The sequence below is a fragment of the Osmerus mordax genome, chromosome 17 (assembly GCF_038355195.1).
Source record: "Osmerus mordax isolate fOsmMor3 chromosome 17, fOsmMor3.pri, whole genome shotgun sequence".
Taxonomy (NCBI): Eukaryota; Metazoa; Chordata; class Actinopteri; order Osmeriformes; family Osmeridae; genus Osmerus; species Osmerus mordax.
In genome coordinates, this window is record NC_090066.1 from 10,377,141 (window position 1) to 10,398,854 (window position 21,714).

Here is a 21,714-nt window from a genome sequence, read left to right on the forward strand (position 1 = left end):
CACTGGTTGCCCTAACACTGTGTTGGTATGTGATGGAAAGAGAGAAAGAGTAACTGCGGAGGATCTCTGTTTGCTAGTCTGTCTTGTTGTTCAGGTCCCACAGAAATGCACAAAGCCAGTTATATACAAGAATGAAGGTAAACATAAACTGAAATGTAATACAAAGTAAAAATGGAAAACAAAGCATTGTAACTGTACTTCTTTTATTGGGAAAGTGCTCTGTATATGGCCTTTTGTCAGATTGCTTTACTCACCATCAATCAATCAAGGAGATGTCCAGTGTGTGTGTCTGTCGTGTAGTGACACGAGATGGCAATTCACCTGTTAATCTTTCATAGCCACTTATGAATGTCAAACCAGTTTGCATGAAACATAAACATGCCTCAGATTCAATCAAAAGAAGTATATTTTAGTCAGCCTGTGAGGTCTTGACAAGTCTTATTGTTCTGAATTAGTCAGTGTTAGTCAGTCTGGCCAAGGCCTAGTGGGGGAGTCAGAAAGAACATATTGGATGCATGTAACCCCCCCCCCCCCCCCCCCCCCCCCCCCAGGCTTTACGATCAAATATGCAGCAAGTCTACTTACTTCCTACACTTGTTCTGCTGAGTTGTTAGTGTATAGTGCTGTGTGTAGGGACAGTATACAGCGGTATACATTGGTCTCACATTTTTTTCCAAAGCTGTATATACAAATAGTGAAATAGTGAATAGTGACCCGTGTCTGAGCAGTAGTTATTCCAACCACGTCTCATCCACACGCACCATACGCACCCCAAGGCTATGTGTAGTAACTGGAGCACGTTCAAATTGTCGAGTTTTAATTATTTATTAACGGTTTTGCTACAATGAAAGAACACAATTTCAGTGTCACACAACAGATAGCCTTCCCGTGCATGACTTGCTGGAAAAGATTACGGTATCTGACTTTTTTCAATACTTTGCGCCCATTAATAATTCAGCGTGACTACGAATGTCCATTGATTTATTTCATTATCAGCTGCTGCAATATCGGCTTTGTCAAGTTAATACCTCCATTAACAACTACACAGTTCAAACAAACATAAACTAATGACACAGCATCATAATCGCAACCTGTGCGTTTTATGCCCTCCCCATTCTACTGTAGCCTCCTCGCTTGTTATGAAAGCCATGGGCGGACGGGACTGTACCATTCCAACGTTGATGTGCTGCTTTATTAGGATTATTAACGAAACACTTATGTACAATTTATAGTATTTATGTACATCATACGCGCTCTTTTACCATTTATAAATACGATGTTACCACTGCTTAATGTTCTTAGTAAGATCTATTAAGAGCGTTTTGGAAGTGTCCACTCCCGCTGCCACTAGGTTGGATTATTCCTTATACAGCCATGTTGGATGGAGCTGCTTATTGACTGAACTCTCTAGCTGGAGTTCCGATGAAAGTTTAGACCTTGCGATTTGTCTTCTAGACGTCGCAAGAATTTTCACCTATTACACTGTCAATGGAAATGCATTAAGTAGCGTTTCTAAACGACCGTCACGTTTAGATACTTTCCAATAATATACCAGAAAGGGACCCGCACCGGTGTGAGGGTTTGGTAGCAGGCCACGGGACAATGATCACTGTTTGACTATTTTCTATCCTGGATTGAATAGAACTAGTTAGAATCATAGCACACGTTTTGTTGATTATACACAATGAGCAGTCATCCGCCACAACGGCGGCCAACAAATGCTGGATCTATCGTGCTCACGCCGCAAGAAAATGATTGCCTTTTCAACTACCTTGGCAGGAAATGTATTGTAAGTTTATCGATTTTTGTTTCTTAAAAAGAGCGAACATGTTGTCTTCTGCCCTAGAATTTAACGCGTAACGCTATATTGGTGTTGGGTCTATATTTGGAGGTTTTAATGTTTGTTGAGAACATGGGAATGACTCTTCAAGGTATTTTGGCCTTGGAGCAAGAGGGTAGGGAGTGTTTACATCCCGGGACAGTGTTTTACTGGCGGTTGAAACTTTTAGCCAAGCCTCGAGGCCTGGACGGTGCTTGACACACCTGAGAAGGAACATAACTGGTGTTTTGTCAGACACTACATTCCCACAATGTCCGGAGTTACAGTGCAAATAAATGCATCTGTTTAAGCCATTTAAAACGACTTGCTTTATGCTGACATTACATAATGTCCTTGGCAGGTTTCAGAAGTAAGACTGTTTTCGGAACAATGTATCTACCAGACCTAGTCGAGTTTTCGCATAAAAGCGCCTACAATTTAATTGATGCCTGTCTCGTTTTTTGGGAATTCAGGAAGAAGCCTGTCTGCCGCCAAGTAGTGGTGATGATGCATGACAGAGTAGTTTTGCCAGTGCTACACTGTAGCAAAATAGCATGAGACGCGAATGTCATTTTATCTAAGGGCCTGAAATTGATAGTTTGTTTCGAGTCTGTCTTACAAAATATTTTATATGATAATTTTTATTATTTTATTTTTACGCAGTCACATTAAACATTGTCATGTCTCATTGTTATGACTTGAACTTTCACTGCTGGACTAAAGTGGCGAGGTCGATCTATCTATATTGTCCTCTGAACTTTTAATTGACAATCAGTGTTTTCTATGGTATTTTCTATCTCATTTAATGTCAGTGTTTGAAATAATTCACACCAAGACCCTTCTTACTCTGGTTAAGACAGATTTCTCAAGTGAGGACATCATATTGAGTGTTTATCCATAGAAGTACAGCCTAATCTTATCACAGGAATATGGGTCAGTCACAGTGCCTTGCGTAATGTTTTTTGACTATGTTTGGCTCCTTAGTGCTTTTCAAGTCAAGTACTGTAGGCCTGCTGCATGAGCCCTTTAATAGTTTCCCTTGAGTTGAGTTACTGTTTCTCCTTAGGAATGACTTTATTTACCACTCCCTGTGCTACTTCCTCATGTGACCTACCTAGTTTTCAACATTGCTAGGTTATCTACCTTTTAGTTAAAATGTCACTACCTTTTTCTTGGTGGGCTGACAAGATGAAGCCCCACCTCAGTGTCAAGTCCTACAGCCTTACCTGTTTCTCCGGAACTGTAAAAAAAACAGCCAATGACATGAGGCCTCAGACCTTACCATGTGACACAGGCATGGTGAGGAACATTCCCATCATGGGTCTGTGTGCGTACATGTCTGTCTCTTTCACTTGAAGAAAAATCAAACGAGAACGTCCATGAGAGAGTGATTGCACATTATGTAATGGCCTCATAATGTAAGGAATGGCAGCGATGGCTAAGTAATCATTGTCGCTTAGTCTGTCCAACAGCAAAAACTCCCACAACCTACTTTAACTATGTTCTACTACTTGTAAGCTTTGAATTCCACTTGTGAAAGGCTAGCACGCTAGCAAAGGTCTTCTCTGCCAATATCCACAGCAAATTAGGTCAGGCTACTAACAGCTATAACCTTATCGTAGGACGATTAATGATGTACTACCTATGTGAAAGCAGACCCCTCTAGCCTCAACCCTGAGCATAATCACACTTCAGTGCACCCCAACCTGCACTGTGGGTTTCGCTCAGTCAGTCATTGGTATTCACTAATGGAGTTTTTGCCATCAGCAGCAGCAGCAGCAATGGGTGAGAGAGATGGAAAGCTGCCCAAATCTCACTGAGTGTGTGTGTGAGAGAGTGTGTCAGCATAGCAATACACACACACGCCCATGAACGCACACACACACACACACACACAGAGACTGCCTGATCAGCAGTCCTCGCCTACAGGAAGTGCAGTGGTCGACCTCCTCCGGTGTTTTGTGCTGGAGCTTCGGAACATGCTCCTGTTACCCTCCCTCCTTCTTTCCCTTTCCCCCCTCCCTCATCCCTTTTCAGTGTCTCTCCCTCCCTCCCTCTCTCCCCCCCCCCCCCCTTCATCCCTTCTCTGTCTCCCTCCCCCCCCCCCCCACCCCCCAATTCTGGACCTCAACTGTCTCTCCACTACATTCCTGGAATGTTAGGAGTTGCACAGTGCTGGCCTCTCTGCCTAAACTGACAGTCGTTAATCCGGATCCTATTCTGATTGGGAACCCTGGATATCTGTGTTTCACCAACCATTTACCACATTTTATCTCTGCTCTTTGCTACACAGTTGTGTTCAGCCTCTGGTCTGCACATCTCTGTGTCACTGACTGTCTCTGGAGGAGGGGATCCTTCACTGAATTGCTCCTCCCAATGTTTCTTCAAATGTTTTCTCAAAGATTTTTTTCTGGGAGTTTTCCTTGTCATCCTTGAGGGTTTAGTTTGGTTCATGTGCAGTTCTATGGGCATATGTAAAGCCCTCTGTGACATTGCTTGTGAAACAGTCAGTACACTGCCAGTCTTTCTCCCCTCAATCCTGTTTAGCCAACCTCCGATTGTCTTTTTCTCCCATCCCTGCCTTCACCCCCCTTTCCAGTGTCTGCCTCTCCTCCTGTTTCAGGTCGACCTCACCTAGAGGGGAAGTGGCATTCTCTCCCCCCCCCCCCCCCCCCCCCCGATTAACCTCCATGCTAAACCCTGAACTAGTCTACCACTCAGCCCATCCGGCCTATTACTCAGTATTTGAGACATCGGCAGTGGAAGCTTTATTCATTCACCAATCAGATTTATTTTCCCTCCTCATGAATGATCAGGTCGACCGTCTGGTTGTAGATCTGCTTACCTTTTTGAGAGCGGTTAGAGTGAGTGAATAAGTGCCCAGGAGTCTGGAAGCCTAACAATGTGCACGATCCCTAGCCTGTCTATAATGTCCCCAGTGGCCTGGCCTCATCCCTGTATATGGTTACATAGGGAGGATACGGCCTCCCGATCAATAAAGCCTTTCCTGTTTGCGCCGACCTTCGTGAATGTGGACAGATGTGCAGACGTGTGTTTGCGCGAGCGTACAAGGCAGGTGCCACGCTCTGGAACTGAATCGGAACATCATCCCGGACCCAGGCTCAGTTTACTTTACACCCGAGTCGCAGCCTCATGAATAATGCTGAAAACACAACTGATCGGGGAACAGTGCTCGGAGCACCCCACACCCCTCCACCCCCCCTCCCGGCAAGTCAGCAGCCCCCAGCCATCTGTGTGCAGTTAGGTCTGGCAGGGCTGCTTGTTCCAGGGGTCCACATTTTTTATTTTTTTACTGCTGTCTGCTCCAGCCTTTCATCTGGGACCGTAATGGGTCTGGGGGGGCCCTACGGCAGCCTATAAACCTGGAGAAGGTGTGTGTGTGTGTGTGTGGTGGATCTGTCCGGTTGGAACTTCTCGGAAGGACCGCCCCCCTCTTGCTGGGGGTCTCTTAGCCTGATACTTGGCTCCGTAGCCCATCATCGCTGTATTGAGCAGCTCACCAGTACCTTCCACTCACACTCACAGCTAGCTAGCACAATGGCTCTCAGGTTACCAGAAGAATGTTTTCACATTGCTGCAAGCAGAGTCACTAGGTAACCACCACCCCTCATATATAGGTTCCCTAATAGTTGTGCACATAGACCAGGCTACTGCAGCATGCAGTACTTCAGAGTTTGGCCGAGCATGGCTAGGACACAGGTGGCCCTAGTACCTGTAGAACCCAAAGATGGCCTAGCACCTTTTAGAACACATATTGTATGTGTCCCTAGTACCTTTCGCACACATGTATCACAAGTACCTTTAGAACACAGAATTAGCCATAGTACCTTTAGAACACAGAGGTAACCCTAGTGCTTCTGGAAAAGAGACAAAGTGTGGTAAGGACCCAGAGGCCAGGGCGTGGTCTCTGCAGTAAACAGCATGGCCCAGTGCCAGGCAGGAACAGAGATGACAGCGCTATCACGACAGCGCTCACCGACGGACTGGCCTCCTCCCCTCTGTCTTTCGTTATGTGAAGTGAGACAGTGTCCGCTCTCCCCTCAGAGCCAGTGGCAGCTTGGCCAGACTCCCTGGACTGCGTGTGGAGATTGCTAAGATGTAGCCTAGCGTCCCAGTGTGCTCTGTTGGTGGACATAGCCCTCATTGGAGGGGGGAGGAGGGGGAGCCGTTGCGGGTGTAATTTAGGGAAATGCAACAAGCATGCCAAATGGTCCATTTGTTAAATGGACGTCCACTGGTTGATGTGGCGAAAGCTAGATTTGATGCACTTGCGGCTGGGATATGGCTTGGCCAACCGTGTGTGTGTGCGTGCTCACTGAAAGGACAGTATTCCTTTGCTCAGGCTGTGTGTGAGTGATGGCCAGCTCTGTAGTGTGGCCCCCCAGCCAGTCTCCTTCTCTCTGCCTACCTTTTCTACCTCTCTCTCTAACTCGCCCACCCTCTTCCTTCCTGCTATTCTCTGCCTGTCTGCCTTTCTCTTTCTCTCAAACCCTCCCCGCCTATCCACCTGTCTGCTTCAACCTTCCTCTTAAACTCTATCCCATCGATAACATTTCTCCCCATCTCTCTCTCTATCTCCGTCTACCATCCCTCCTCATATCAGGGGTGGGAAATTAATTTTCCTGAAGGGCCACATGAGAAATTGGGACCGTTGTGGTGGGCCGAACCAATAGGCTGAACTTAATTCAATATAAATGTTATTACTTTATTAAAAAAACTGTAAATTATATGGTTTTGAGCTGCTACTGGTAATACATGATGTTACAATAAGGCTATGAAAATATGTCAAAAGTGTGTGTGTGTGTGTGTGTGTATATATAGTTTTTTTACATACCTTTAAACCTTCACAAAAATACATAAGATGTACGTTAAAGACCAGCAATTGATTCACTTTATACAAAGCAATAAGTGCTTTTGATGTTTTCCAGTTCAGTTTTTCTTACTCAGTGAGAAAAATTCTGTGTATCTTGGGCTTGAACAAGTGCTTTGAAGTCTGGTTGAATGTCTGAGGTAGATATGCGAAGGACAGGTGATCATCAGGGTCTGCAGCTTAACAAGCAAACCATCAGCGGCCCGCGCCCACTCTGCATCAGTCAAGTTCTTCTTTTTTTTCCGCGTGTTTCGTCCCGTAGTGCCGATTCAAATTGTAATCCTTCAACACAGCGACCTGTTCTCCACAAACTAAGCACACAGCTTTGCCTTTGACTTCAGTAAACAGATACTTAGAAGTCCATGTCTTGTTAAAAACTCTACATTCTGTATCAACCTTTTGTTTTTTTACCGTGAGCGGACATTTTCGAGGGCTAACCAACTCAGTGTCTCCTGTCGGTGAGAGGCTGTGTGAGCGCACATGCGTAAATCACCTGATCACTGTAGTCTTTCAGGACTACAGATTTCCTACCGCTCAACACGCTTATTTTTTATTTTTTTATTTACCTCACGTGTGTCGGATCGGGAAATGCCCAGGTCTGCTCTATGTAAACCGTTGTCCCTCTTTGGCACCTAGTCTGTTTTTATGATCCTCATGAGGTATGTTAAGTTAGTTATTGGAAGGAAGCACCCTTCCCCCCTCCGTCCTCTCTTTCTCCAGTAATAAAACCAGTGCTATCTCTAGAGGTTTCCAGTCAATGGCGTGCAATATGGCCAAAGCTTGGCCCTTAACCATGGCTGATGTCACCTCAGGTAACCGGGGTGACACTAAGGGCTGACAATCTAAAGTAGGTTACCTAGTGCTGTATGCCCAGAACTACAGTTATTTCCCCCCCCCCCGAGTTCAAGAGTTCAAAAGTGACCACTGCTTGTCTTGTGTGTGACGTGTTTGTGTGTCCCCTCCAGTCGCTGTGCTCGGCGGTGGTGCAGGTGTACTCTGCGGAGAGGAACTCGGCCTGGACCAAGAGCTGTTGCGGCGTGGCCTGTCTGGTCAAAGACAACCCACAGAGGTCCTACTTCATCCGGGTCTTCGACATCAAGGTGTGTGTTTGCGTGTGTGTGTTTATTGATTAGAAAGATGGCAGAGTAGTGTTTTGTTTAGAGATTATGACGGGTTGTCATTGTTTTTCTCTCTCTCTCTTTCTCTCTGTCTTTCTCTCCCTTCCTTCATTTACTTTTGTACAGGATGGCAGAATCATGTTTGAGCAAGAGCTTTACAACAATTTCACAACCCACAACTCCAGATTGTACTTTATTACTTTTGCCGGAGACGTGAGTCCCCCCCCCCCCCCCCCCCCCAACACACACACACACACGCGCGCACTTTTCCTCTATAATTCCGTTCACATGATGCATGGGTGCTGGATGTTTACATAGCAAACAGTTTGGCAGTGCGGTGCAGGGAGCGACAACAGCAGGGTATGTGGTAGGACAGGGACAGTATGAGATAAGGTTCAAAGAACCCTTTCTGCACCTAAGGAGACTACAGCGCCCCTAGTGGGTAAATACCACCAAGCACTGGGCACAGGTGTAACACTTTATAAATATATAAGTAAATGTATTTATATATATATATATATATTTGGCTATAACAGTATTCTAAGATTTTGTGTGTGTGTTTGTGAAGACATGCCAGGTGGGTCTCAACTTTGCCAGTGAGGAAGAGGCCAAACGTTTCCGAAGTGCGTTGGCGGACCTGCTTGGGAGAAGACAACGGAAATCTGGTACCTTACCCCACCCACTCCACCATTTTGAATAATCTCTCTCTCTCTCTCGCTCTCTCTCTCTCTCTCTCTCTCTCCTCTCCTCTCTCTCTCTCTCTCTCTCTCTCTCTCTCTCTCTCTCTCTCTCTCTCTCTCTCTCTCTCTCTCTCTCTCTCGAAACACTCCCATTACCTCTGCTCTGTTTTCCTCCTCCCTGCCTCTTTTGCTACGATCTATCAACCGCTCTGTTTGTTCTCTCTCTGTCTCTCTTTCCTTGCTAAGACTCTGACTTGGTGGGCAGAGTGCAAACTCGAAATCACTCTCCTGCACCCAAATTGGACTTCTCTTGCAATTTGCCTGATACATTCACCTGTCCACTACACACATGCAGATCGCCGTTTCCGCTTTGTATCTCGAGTCCCCACGTCTGTTTCTCGTCTCACGTTTTCCCTCCGCTTCCTCTCTCTTCGTTCGGAGTCTGGTAGTTCCGGGGGTTTTCTCCCGCTGTCCCTGTGAAAGGGCGGCGCCACTCTTTCGCTGCTACCGTCCGTCCTCGCTCCTCTCACCTCGCCGGCTCCGTCCGAAACCTCTTTGTCCCCTGACAGAGCAGAATGCTCGCATTTACAGGCTTTGTTGTTCAAATATACATATATATATATATTCTTTCCAACCTCCCTGCAGCACCACAGCCTAGCGTCTCAACCCAGTGGGCTGCCCAGTCACTGTTGCCGGTGCTGGGGAGAGGTGCGCGGTGTGGGGATTGTGGTTGTCTTTGTGTTCTCTGTTCCTTTGTTCCTTTTTCGCAATGTAATGATGTGTGTGTGTGTGTGTGCTCCACCTACATAATAACACAAGTCTGCCTAACCCCTTCAAACCCCCTGCTTGAGTAATCAGCGACCTCTCAACTCGATCCCCTTCGGTCTCACTTTCACCTCTTCCCCCCCCCATCCCCTAACGCCTAGCTGACCGCTCGAAACACACAGCAGAAAGACGTACGATGGAATCTCACAATCTCCCATCTTGTTGTTTTGCAGAGAAAAGGCGTGACACTCCGAATGGTAGGTTTATGTTACCCGTTTCCCTCTGGTCTTGTTCATCCTTTAATTATGATTTTGATTTGAGGTGATACTCAATTGAGACTTATTTGAGATCAACACTTTGGTCAGCCAATCAAAAGTTGTGATAAACCCACAGAGTTGTGATACACATGCGTTACGGGAAGCTGAAATGTATGTCTATCTATTTATCCTTATTAGCAAAGACACAGGAACACTCAGTCGCTCGAGGTGGGCTCCATGTCTCTCAGTTTAAACCAGCGAGAAGGAAAGAGGGATAGAAGGGGAGAGTGAGCAAGGTGTCTGTACCACATGTAATCCAGCTGTGTTGATTCCCTAATGAGTACCACCTCCCCCCCATCCTTCTACGACCCTAACCACATAAAATGTAGAGGATCTGGTGACCTCCCTGACCCCAGCTGATATACACACCTTCCCCATAAAGAGCATTAGACACTTGCCTGTAGATAGAGAGGAAACAGACTTGCGTGCACACACACCCAAACAACCCCTGCCTTGAGTCGTTTTTTTCCTATGCCTCTGGCTGAAACACATTCACACACATGCTGTGCTCGACGACACACACATACACCAGATAGCCAGCGGGACAGGATTATTTGACCAGCTTCCTTGCCGTCATCCTAAAACGAACCTAAAACACTGCATCTCTGAGCGCTGCTTTTGTGTGTGTGTGTGTGTGTGTGTGTGTGAGAGAGAGGGAGACAGAGAGAGGGAGACAGAGAGAGGGAGACAGAGAGAGGGAGACAGAGAGAGGGAGACAGAGAGAGGGAGACAGAGAGAGGGAGACAGAGAGAGGGAGACAGAGGGAGACGTTCCACATTGAAGATATGTCACTTACTGCCACTGGTGTCCTACCAGAGAAACTGCAGCCAGGGGCTCCTGAGAGATGATCTGGGATCAAGTGGATTGGCCCTCAACCTACAGCTTTGCCCCCCCCCTCCCCCCTTTAGCACATGTTGTGTAATGTTTTGAACCCTGGTCGAGTGTTAAGAGTTGTGCACTCCAGGATGGATCCGATGAAGTACTTTACAAGTCAAATCTGTCGAAGTACACCCGCCTGAATTTGTCAGCCCTGCTGTGTGTGCACGCAGGCAGTGTGTTCGGACAAACAGACACGCAAGGCACTGTTGTGTTTCTGTGGCTCCATATGGTTTACTGTTTTGCGTGACATGAGAGACGCCTCCTCCACTCCCCCTGCCATCCCAGTTATGATACCCATCACCATGGTGATCTGAGAGGATTGGAACACGTGTGCTAATGCATCCAAACAGAAGCACAGCAGTGACAGCCATACACCTTCTGGCTCTGCATGAGGCAACTCTGCCCTCTTTCTCATGCCCTCCCCTCTTTCTCCCTCCCTCTTTCTCTCGTTCTCGCTCATTCAGCTCTCTTCTCTTTCTATCGCCCTCTCTGTCTGACTTTCTTGACGACCTCCCTCCTTTTTTCTGTCTTTCTCACTCCCCATCTATCTCTCTCCGTCTCTTCCATTTTTCTTCCCGTCGTAATTTTTTATTTTCTCTGTCTCTCATTTTATTTCTCCTTATCCCCTGTCTTTCTCATTCTCTTCTAGATTTGTGTCTCTTTCTCAACCCCCCCCCCCCCCCTTTCCCAGCCAGACCATGTCCTCCTATACACACTCATCATGTTTAAGAACTGTCGGATTAGGTTGGATTAAAGTGGACAGGCTTAAATGGTTATGTAAAAAATCCAGCAACGGCGTAATTTACCCGGGCGCTCCATGGGCGGAGTTTGGTTCTGGAGTGGAGTGAGAGAGAAAGAGGGAAGGGAGGGAGGAATGGAGTGCAAATGATGACCTGTATGTGCTCCCTGCGGTGTAAAGGAGAGATGGGAGGCGGCTTTAGGGATGGATTGGAGGTGGAGCCAACTGGAGAGAAAAAGCAAGATTTTGCCCAGCCCTGGTCAGCACGCATCGCTTAGAGCACCAGTGTGTGTCTACCGCTAGTTTCTGTTTTGGATTTGCTCTCTCTCCTGCCTCAAAATGCCCGACTACCCTGCTTTGCCCCTTGCTCTCGCTGGACCTACGCAGCCCAATCTTAAGGACATCTGATGGGATCTTTAGTCTTTAAATAGTCTTTTTCCAACGTTGTTCTCTGGTCGTGTGCCTCAGTTTCGGCTCCGGTGTCTTCTTATTCTTCGCTAACCAGGAGGCCGGTGCCTGACTCAGGCAGGATAACCCCCCCCCCCCCCCCCGCCCGCTCAACCCTCTCCTCATCGCCACTTCATTCTTTCTGGGTCTTTTGGTCCCACAGTCAGACAGAGACAGAAGCTGTAGTCTCTTGCCAGACGCTCCTCTTGTGCGTCTCGTGTCGAGGCGGCGTGCCCATGCCCGCACGGCGGCGCCGGTGACATGATGTTCTGCACCACCTTCCTGTCCGCCCCCTCAGAGGAGCTTGTGGGCGACGGCGGGGGCGACGGCGGGGGCGACGGCAGGGGAGGGGCGACCCTCGGGGGCTGCCTCTCCACCCTCCACTGCCTGGTCCTCCCCCAGGAGGAGCTGTACGCCCCCCTACCCTCCTCCTCCCCTGGCTCCTCCGCCTCCCGTTTCTCCCTGTGCCACGGCCGGCGGGCCTGCGGCATGGTGGGCAAGATGCTGCTGGACGTCAACATGGTGGCGTGCGGCGGGCGGGCGGTGGGGGAGCGGGGCCGGAGGCGCCGAAGCTGCTCGGCCTCGCCCCCGCCCAGGAAGAGCCCTAGTAGGGACACTCACAAAGGTAGGCCCCCCCCCCCCAACCAATAGCCCAAAATAGGCATTCGCAGGACACCTTAGGTCCAGTGCCTAACTGGGATTGCTTTATTTGGGGGGGGGGGGGGGGGCTTTCCTCAGGGTATTTTGTCGGATGATTGTGCGTCTGTGCTCTGGTTGTTGTGGTGGCTTGGAAGCAGGAGGAGCCTTGGAGGATTCCATTTTGGTTTAAGTTGCCATCTGCTGGACCTGTTATCTTTTTGAAGTGGTTCTAGTTTGTTTGCGTTTGAGAGCGAACCAGGGGGGTATTCCAGAAAGCAGGTTGTTCGACATAACAGTGGTAAGTTAACTCTCCAGCTGCCGCACAATGTTGCAGCAACTTACAGGCCATGTTGCTACAATGCTGAGCGTCAGCTGGGGAGTTAATTTACCGCCCTGGTCTGTTCCTGGGGACTGGCCATGGAGTTTGCAGAGTGTGTTTGCAGACATTTGGATGCCACAGTTCGGTTTTATGTGTCCAATCTGAGTGTCGTAGAGGGCTTTTACAGAGAGGAGAGACTGTTTTAATATGCTGCGTCCATCTGATAGCAAAGTGCTGCTTACCCTCTGATCCCAAAATCGAAACTCTTCCTCACTTCCTGTTTCCTGCTCACACTAAATCTAAGAACGCTGCCTGAAAGGTTCAGTGTATGGTGAACCATATCGGTCAGATATGGTGGGCTGAAAATTCCATCGGCCCACCCTCTGTATATCATTAACCCCTTGCAGTCCTGGGACTTGTAGTTCTGAGCCTCCCTCTCTCTCTCCCCCCCCCCCACCCCAGGTCCTGCCCTCCCCATGGCGACCGTGGACATCAAGAACCCAGAGATCAACAACGCGCCACGCTTCCACAACAACGCCCAGGTCAACAACATCATGCACTCGTCCTTCGCCAAGAAGGAGAAAAAGGTGAAGGGCAAGAAGAAGAGATTGACCAAGGCTGACATCGGCACGCCCAGCAACTTCCAGTGAGTTGGGGGGGGGGGGGGGGGGGGATGCCGGGGGCTGTCGGGGGCTGTTGTCATTCAGAGGAATTCCGCGGTGGTCGTACTACATTCGCACTGCACAACCTACCTCATCGGCAGTGTGTATTGCATTCCGTTGAGAAACTGGTTGGGGGCATGTCATATATCATCAAACCCTTAATCTGATGTAATGCATGTATGTTTCATGTGTAATAGGGATGAATTGATGATGGGAGGATAATCTGGACAGGATGTTTCAGGAACAGGTTTGCTGCGTAGAAAACGAGGGGATGGGGCAAGGCTTGTTTTATAGTCCTACAATATTTACCCCCCACGGTTTGTACATGCCTACACATATCAGTGGTGGAACATGGCTCTGTTGGTAGGTGACTGGTCCAGGTTTCTCTTGGTGTCGTGTTAAGGCCTCTCTCCCTCTTGTGTTTCCCTCCAGGCACATTGGACATGTAGGCTGGGACCCCAACACAGGCTTTGATGTGAGTATGGCTTATTATGGTCTGGATAAACAATCGTCAAGGGAGTCTTCTGAGCCAGGCTCTCGTCAGGGTCTGATGTCAGGAGTGCATCATTGTTTTCTCCCCAGAAAAGCTTAAATTTCAAATACAATTTCCCTGAGATATTAAACTGGGCTGCCAAAGTAGTCAGCAGAGTTACACAAGGCGATTTAGAGAAATAAACCTGTACCTCCTATAATCCCCCTGCCCCCGTGATATAACAAAAAATTGGGTTGCTACCATGGATTTCATTTCGTACACAAGATATTACAATGAGTTTTCCTTGTTCAAAAGAAATAAATACATAAAAAAGGAGATATTTTCATATGGCTTTGATAAAATTCTACCGTCCCCTGCTTAATTAGGCCTTTAATTAAAGCATTTCTCTCACAGCACATATAGGACCTAAAGATTTTACAATCAACTGAGGTTTTTCCTATGCCTCAGTCTCCCTGTGCTGATTGGAGAAGTCCATTCACTACAATAGAACAAACAGACCCAGCTCTGACCTCTGGCTTTCTGCCAAGAGGTGGCATCTTAACGGTGCAGAACATTTGGGTAATCTGGCACGGTTGGCAGGCCGCTAGTTTAAGCAAGATTCATCTCAGTGTTCTGTTCTTCAGATTGGGCACTAGGCAGTGCCTACCTGACAACACCAGGGAGTCAGATGGCTGAGCGGTTAGGGAATCGGGCTAGTAATCAGAAGGTTGCCGGTGCGATTCCCCATCAGGCCAAATGACGTTGTGTCCTTGGGCAAGGCACTTCACCCTACTTGCCTCAGGGGGAATGTCCCTGTACTTACTGTAAGTCGCTCTGGATAAGAGCGTCTGCTAAATGATTAAATGTAAATGTAAACACCAGCACCACACCACAAGGTGGCAATGTAGGGGCAGGCTAAAGCAGTGTGTGTAAACATAGAATACTAGGAGACTCAATAATTTCCTTTAAACGTCCAGGTTCTGCTGAAGGGAAGTTGTAACCCCGTCAAGTTCTTATAGATGATCTGATCCAGTTAGTCTCTAACCCGTTTATTTCTGTCCCTCACAGTTGAACAACCTGGACCCAGAGCTGAAGAACCTGTTTGACATGTGTGGCATCTCGGAGGCCCAGCTGAAGGACAAGGAGACCTCCAAGGTCATCTATGACTTTATTGAGAAGAAGGGGGGAGTGGAGGCCGTCAAGAACGAACTCCGGAGACAAGGTCAGAATCTCCAGTGAGGACCAGAGAGGGTGTGTGTGTGTTCAGAGGATGTGTGTTCAGAGGATGATGGCAGGGTGTAAACCACATGGCAAACAAGGGTAATGTTATTAGCACCATGGTTTAATATGGAATAATTCGATCAAACCATTAGACCTCCCGTAACTAGTGTACAGATGTATATTTGGTCATGTGGCATTTGTTTCAAAGCCAGTACCTCCATATCTATCAATTTCGGTCTACTGTTAACCTGTGTGGTCTAGTTTAGGTCCGTTGTAAACCTGTGAGGGATAGTGTAGGTCTGTTAACCTGTGAGGGCTAGTGTAGGTCTGTTAACCTGTGAGGGCTAGTGTAGGTCTGTTAACCTGTGTGGTCTAGTCTAGGTCTGTTGATAACCTGTGAGGGCTAGTGTAGGTCTACTGTTAACCTGTGAGGGCTAGTGTAGGTCTACTGTTAACCTGTGAGGGCTAGTGTAGTTCTACTGTTAACCTGTGAGGGCCAGTGTAGGTCTACTGTTAACCTGTGAGGGCTAGTGTAGGTCTGTTGTTAACCTGTGAGGGCTAGTTTAGGTCTGTTGTTAACCTGTGAGGGCTAGTTTAGGTCTGTTGTTAACCTGTGAGGGCTAGTTTAGGTCTGTTGTTAACCTGTGAGGGCTAGTGTAGGTCTGTTGTTAACCTGTGAGGGCTAGTTTAGGTCTGTTGTTAACCTGTGAGGGCTAGTGTAGGTCTACTGTTAACCTGTGAGGGCTAGTGTAGGTCTGTTGTTAACCTGTGAGGGCTAGTGTAGGTCTGTTGTTAACCTGTGAGGGCTAGTGTAGGTCTGTTGTTAACCTGTGAGGGCTAGTGTAGGTCTGTTGTTAACCTGTGAGGGCTAGTGTAGGTCTGTTGTTAACCTGTGAAGGCCAGTGTAGGTCTACTGTTAACCTGTGAGGGCTAGTGTAGGTCTGTTGTTAACCTGTGAGGGCTAGTGTAGGTCTGTTGTTAACCTGTGAGGGCTAGTGTAGGTCTGTTGTTAACCTGTGAGGGCTAGTGTAGGTCTGTTGTTAACCTGTGAGGGCTAGTTTAGGTCTGTTGTTAACCTGTGAGAGCTAGTGTAGGTCTACTGTTAACCTGTGAGGGCTAGTGTAGGTCTGTTGTTAACCTGTGAGGGCTAGTGTAGGTCTGTTGTTAACCTGTGAGGGCTAGTGTAGGTCTGTTGTTAACCTGTGAGGGCTAGTGTAGTTCTACTGTTAACCTGTGAGGGCCAGTGTAGGTCTACTGTTAACCTGTGAGGGCTAGTGTAGGTCTGTTGTTAACCTGTGAGGGCTAGTTTAGGTCTGTTGTTAACCTGTGAGGGCTAGTTTAGGTCTGTTGTTAACCTGTGAGGGCTAGTGTAGGTCTGTTGTTAACCTGTGAGGGCTAGTTTAGGTCTGTTGTTAACCTGTGAGGGCTAGTGTAGGTCTACTGTTAACCTGTGAGGGCTAGTGTAGGTCTGTTGTTAACCTGTGAGGGCTAGTTTAGGTCTACTGTTAACCTGTGAGGGCTAGTGTAGGTCTACTGTTAACCTGTGAGGGCTAGTGTAGGTCTACTGTTAACCTGTGAGGGCTAGTGTAGGTCTGTTGTTAACCTGTGAGGGCTAGTGTAGGTCTGTTGTTAACCTGTGAGGGCTAGTGTAGGTCTGTTGTTAACCTGTGAGGGCTAGTTTAGGTCTGTTGTTAGCCTGTGAGGGCTAGTGTAGGTCTACTGTTAACCTGTGAGGGCTAGTGTAGGTCTGTTGTTAACCTGTGAGGGCTAGTGTAGGTCTGTTGTTAACCTGTGAGGGCTAGTGTAGGTCTGTTGTTAACCTGTGAGGGCTAGTTTAGGTCTGTTGTTAACCTGTGAGGGCTAGTGTAGGTCTGTTGTTAACCTGTGAGGGCTAGTTTAGGTCTGTTGTTAACCTGTGAGGGCTAGTGTAGGTCTGTTGTTAACCTGTGAAGGCCAGTGTAGGTCTACTGTTAACCTGTGAGGGCTAGTTTAGGTCTGTTGTTAACCTGTGAGGGCTAGTGTAGGTCTACTGTTAACATGTGAGGGCTAGTGTAGGTCTGTTGTTAACCTGTGAGGGCTAGTGTAGTTCTACTGTTAACCTGTGAGGGCCAGTGTAGGTCTGTTGTTAACCTGTGAAGGCCAGTGTAGGTCTACTGTTAACATGTGAGGGCTAGTGTAGGTCTACTGTTAACATGTGAGGGCTAGTGTAGGTCTACTGTTAACCTGTGAGGGCTAGTGTAGTTCTACTGTTAACCTGTGAGGGCCAGTGTAGGTCTACTGTTAACCTGTGAGGGCTAGTGTAGGTCTGTTGTTAACCTGTGAGGGCTAGTTTAGGTCTACTGTTAACCTGTGAGGGCTAGTTTAGGTCTACTGTTAACCTGTGAGGGCTAGTAGTGTAGGTCTACCTTTAACCTGTGAGAGCTAGTGTAGGTCTACCTTTAACATGTGAGAGCTAGTCTAGTCTGCTGTTAACCTGTGCGGGCTCGTCTAGTCTACTGTTAACCTGTGTGATTGTGTTCCTCAGGTCCCCCCAGATGGAGTGGTAGGTCTGTCTGCATGGTTTTGCCGTGTGAGCAATCAATTATAGTAATCAATGACCTTCCATGTTAATACTGTGTTGCTATAGGTTGCTAAACATACATAAAGTGAAGCTTGTTATGGTCTTGATTTACATGTCATAAGATTACATGCATGGATTGATTTAAGTAGTATGTTGTGGTATTGTGGTGATCCATCTTTATTTGTCTTGCCGTTCTGTGTTGCCTTTCTGTGAGAAGATGCACAGCAAGACATTTTAGTGTAATTTCTTAGGATTTAGGCTAAGAGTTGCTGGATTCAGTCAATCCCAAACAGCCTAATCCCTATCCCAATACACAGTCAGTCAGACTTTTAAGGTCTCTGTAAATTGCTGGGTCAGGGTTGGTAAATAGTGTGACATGGAGGTAATGCCCCTAGTGGCCTGATTTTTGAACTGCATGGTTAGATAAATGATATGGACAGCTCTTAAGACCGTTTTGAAGCACAATGTGAAGAAAATTTGATGTTGGCTTGTTATACTGAACCGAGCTCCTCCTCTTCTCATGTTCTCCAGCCCCCCCACCCCCACCCTCCAGAGGTGGTCCTCCGCCCCCGCCCCCCCACCACGGCTCAGCCCCCCCTCCGCCTCCCCCTGCCAGGGGCCGAGGGGCTCCTCCGCCCCCTCCCCCGACTCGGGCCCCGACCTCCGCCCCCCCACCACCTCCGCCCTCCCGGCCGGGCATGGGTGCCCTGCCTCCGCCGCCTCCCCCCAGCCGGGGGCCCCTCCCCCCTCCACCGCAACCCTCCCACGCCAGCATCGCCCCCCAGGCACCACCTCCCCCGCCCCCGCCCCCCTCCTCCGCCCCAGCAGGCTTGGGCTCCGGAGCTCCTCCGCCGCCGCCTCCCCCTCCGCCCCCGGGCCCCCCACCCCCGGGGCCCCCACCACTGCCGGAGGCTAACGGAGGAGACGGGGGTGTGCCCTCGCCCCTGGGCGTGGGTAAGAATGCCCTGCTGAGCCAGATCCGGGAGGGAGCCAACCTGAAGAAGGTGGAGCAGAAGGAGCGTCCCGTCTCCACCAACACCGGCAGAGATGCCCTGCTGGACCAGATCAGACAGGGCACCAAACTGAAAAACGTGAGGGGACTCTGACCCTCTGTGACCAACCCCCCCCCCCCCCCCTCTCCCTCTCCCCCCCCCCCCCCCCCCACACACACACACACACACACACACATACAGCGCTCAAACAGAACCAGAAGCCCCTTCATACTCCCTAACATACCACAATTGACCTTTTTCATGTATGAACACCAGATATGCCTACCAAAGACAATGTTTGTGTGCGTTTTGCAGGTGCCAGACACTGCCGATTCGGGCCCCCCCACCCCAGCCCCATCGGCCGGCATTGTAGGGGCTCTTATGGAGGTGATGCAGAAGAGGAGCAAAGCCATCCACTCCTCAGGTACACACACACACACACAATGCTATCCACAAATGCAGACACTACACTGTTGTTGGTTACATATTCCCAAATCTCTTGCTCTCCCTAACTTCATAGATGACGACGAGGATGATGATGAAGATGAGGACTTTGAGGATGATGATGAGTGGGAGGACTAGCTTAACGCTCCCCCCCCCCCCCCCCCCGTGGAAGATTACCACACAATATTGTTTCTTGTCTTTCTGAATCTTATTCAAATTCTAATGTAAATGTTCTATCGATTTGTTGTATATTTTTGTTGCCTTTAAGCTTTTTTTCTTTTTTTTTATCTGTGCAATACCTCATGTAATCTGTAAATGTTTGTCATGTATCTTTTTGTAAAGTATTCGCTCTCTCCCTCCCTGATGAACATGTGCAATTTTACATCGAGTTTGTCTTGACACATGGAGTTGAATGTTTCTTTTTGTGTGCTTTTGTCAGCAATTGGTATGGAGAGAGATCTATTGAACAAATTGACAGAAACCCATATATGTAATTCATTGTCAGTACAAATCGAGAACACTATTTTCATACCCTGCCCCTAATAACTTTTATTTTTGTGTACTCAAAGAATCCTAATTTAGCTCTCCTATTTTCCTAAAGAATCCCCTCTCTTTTGGAAATATTTATCCCCATCTGCTGTCTATTGTAAATTTGTCTCAGAGGTTTTTTTTGAGCCTGTTATATTTTTGCACGAATCGAGAGGAAGGGAAGGGGGGCTCACTACTTGAGTACAGGAGTCAACTTCCTGTCTTCATCTGAACCTGCTGGGTTACGCTTTAAAGGCTATGATGTAAAGTACAGTTCAACATCCAGCACTCTACACTACACTTTGACCAAGACTATACACACATATACTGTATACACACAAAAGACCCGCAACATGGTTTGTTTTATGGAGCTCAAAAGGTTCTCACTACAACATCCACCGTTCAGTTTTTCCGTTTTTATCTTTCTTTGTATTCTTTAGTTTTGTCTGTCTCTTTACAGTAGCATTCAGACGTAATTGTTTGAATCAGGTGAGCGTTCGTACAGTATAAAATGCTTGAGAGTAAAAGAAACACTTTTTTGAATTCTACAAAGCTGCTGTTTTCCACTGTGTAACTTGGGGTTGTGATACTAAAACATGCCGTGGGTGGAATCGCAGAATGACACAAGACTCAAGCCCCCTTGACACTAACCCATCCCCCAAGCAGAGTAATACTGCATATTATAACAGGCAGCCGCGTCTACGGCAGCGCTGACTGACTGTCCCGAACCGGCTGTTATCACCTGTTTATCTCTTCCCCATTCAGCAGTTAGTGACTGTACTCAGTCAGTAGGCCACGGACATCAAAACCCGTGAGATTAGGTTTGAAAAATAACGGACTATTAAATTGTACACTATAATAAATGTTAATATTTCCATAGCTTTGTTTCTGTGTTTTTTTCTTATTGGTGGCCAGATTGGGCCACTGAAAATCTTGGGGTGGTACACTAAAGTCAAAAGCCATAAATTATATTATACTGTTGTACTATATAAGCTACTTGAAAATGTATGTTGATATGAAAGTTAAAGAATTGCATACTTATTTTAGAGTTAATGCAGCGATTGTATCAGTGGGGCCCTGCCTCCCCCCCTTGGGGGTGCCACTGTGCCAATTGTAATGTTAGTGGGGGTATTGTGTGCACATCATGTGGTCAGATACTTGTCTTGGTGTGATGGTGTCTTTCTGGCTCAGATGACTGCTTTCAACTTCTGTGTGTGTGTGTGTGTGCCCCCCCCCCCCCCCCCCCCCATAGAGCATGGTTTGGCATCCTTATGAAGCTGGTATTTCTTCACCTGAGGTACAGACAGCATGACTGATCAGGAAACAGCTGTGTGTGTGTGTTTGTTTGTCCTTGCTGTGGACAGTATTGAAGGGGATTACATGTGGTACTTTCCACACTTCCAAGGCCATATCCAAACCAACCATACCCACACAAACAGGGGTCACAGTAGCTCACAGTATTAATTGCAGCCACCCCCTCTTCATATACAGTGTTTATAGTATGTATAATACTGTATATTATACAGTTGCATTATTGTGCGTTACTAGTATATCTGCTATTTATACAAATGCAGTAAGTCATTTTCAGTTCATATGACTTTCTCACTGACTTTGGTGTATCAGAGATAAACATGTATTGATTAGAGAACGGGATTAAAGTTTCATAAGCACAGTGTTTTGCTAGGCCAAGGGTTTTGGCCTACATTGGTGACTCAGCGTTCTCATGACCTTGGGATGTTTACCGCAAGGCGCGTCTTGTGTTTCATGAGTCAGGAGTGTTATTATGGAGCATCTGTACATCTACAATGTTAATACATGTAAAAGGCCAATAGCAACATTCCTTCTCAAATTCGGTGTGCATGCCTGCGCGCTCGTTCTTATTTATAAACTACTCTCAGTAGACTGCGTTATAGTGAGGAGTAGCCTACAAGTCTTCAGTCATTTTTACAGAGAAGAAAAGCATGATACAAACTATTGGAGAGACAGTTATCAACGAAATGGTGGTGCTTTTTCGGTGCTTGCTGTGAACAGCTGCGCAATTCAAATGAGTCCGGAGTTCTATCCAGCATCATCCAAAACCGTGTACGCTTGATCCTTTCCTCAAAACCTGTCGGGTGTACAGCGGGTCAGGAGATTACCTTTACCCATCCAAGCCTTAAACGCAGATGAGTTATTATCTGATTGCTGTAGCTTGTTACCGCCGTGCGCAGCTCATAATCCAA

The 21,714-nt window shown here is 47.6% G+C and overlaps 3 protein-coding genes across 4 annotated transcripts in view; 2 read left to right on the plus strand and 1 right to left on the minus strand.

The window, feature by feature from the left end:
* Window positions 1-21,714, minus strand: part of LOC136959951 (E3 ubiquitin-protein ligase TRIM39-like) — a 210,835-nt gene that overhangs the window by 95,870 nt on the left and 93,251 nt on the right. The window lies entirely within an intron of this gene.
* Window positions 1-21,714, plus strand: part of LOC136959948 (E3 ubiquitin-protein ligase TRIM39-like) — an 88,566-nt gene that overhangs the window by 6,313 nt on the left and 60,539 nt on the right. The window lies entirely within an intron of this gene.
* On the plus strand, window positions 1,393-20,371 carry LOC136960263 (actin nucleation-promoting factor WASL-like). 2 transcript variants are annotated; one of them, XM_067254688.1, is made up of 11 exons: window positions 1,393-1,789; window positions 7,676-7,810; window positions 7,955-8,041; window positions 8,397-8,493; window positions 9,507-9,530; window positions 13,076-13,259; window positions 13,708-13,750; window positions 14,816-14,969; window positions 18,060-18,619; window positions 18,836-18,944; window positions 19,041-20,371. In XM_067254688.1, the coding sequence occupies exons 1-11, from the start codon at window positions 1,685-1,687 to the stop codon at window positions 19,100-19,102; spliced, it is 1,560 nt and encodes a 519-aa protein (XP_067110789.1). In that variant the 5' UTR covers window positions 1,393-1,684; the 3' UTR covers window positions 19,103-20,371. The 2 variants fall into 2 exon arrangements, with proteins under 2 accessions (XP_067110789.1, XP_067110790.1); XM_067254689.1 differs by lacking the exon at window positions 9,507-9,530.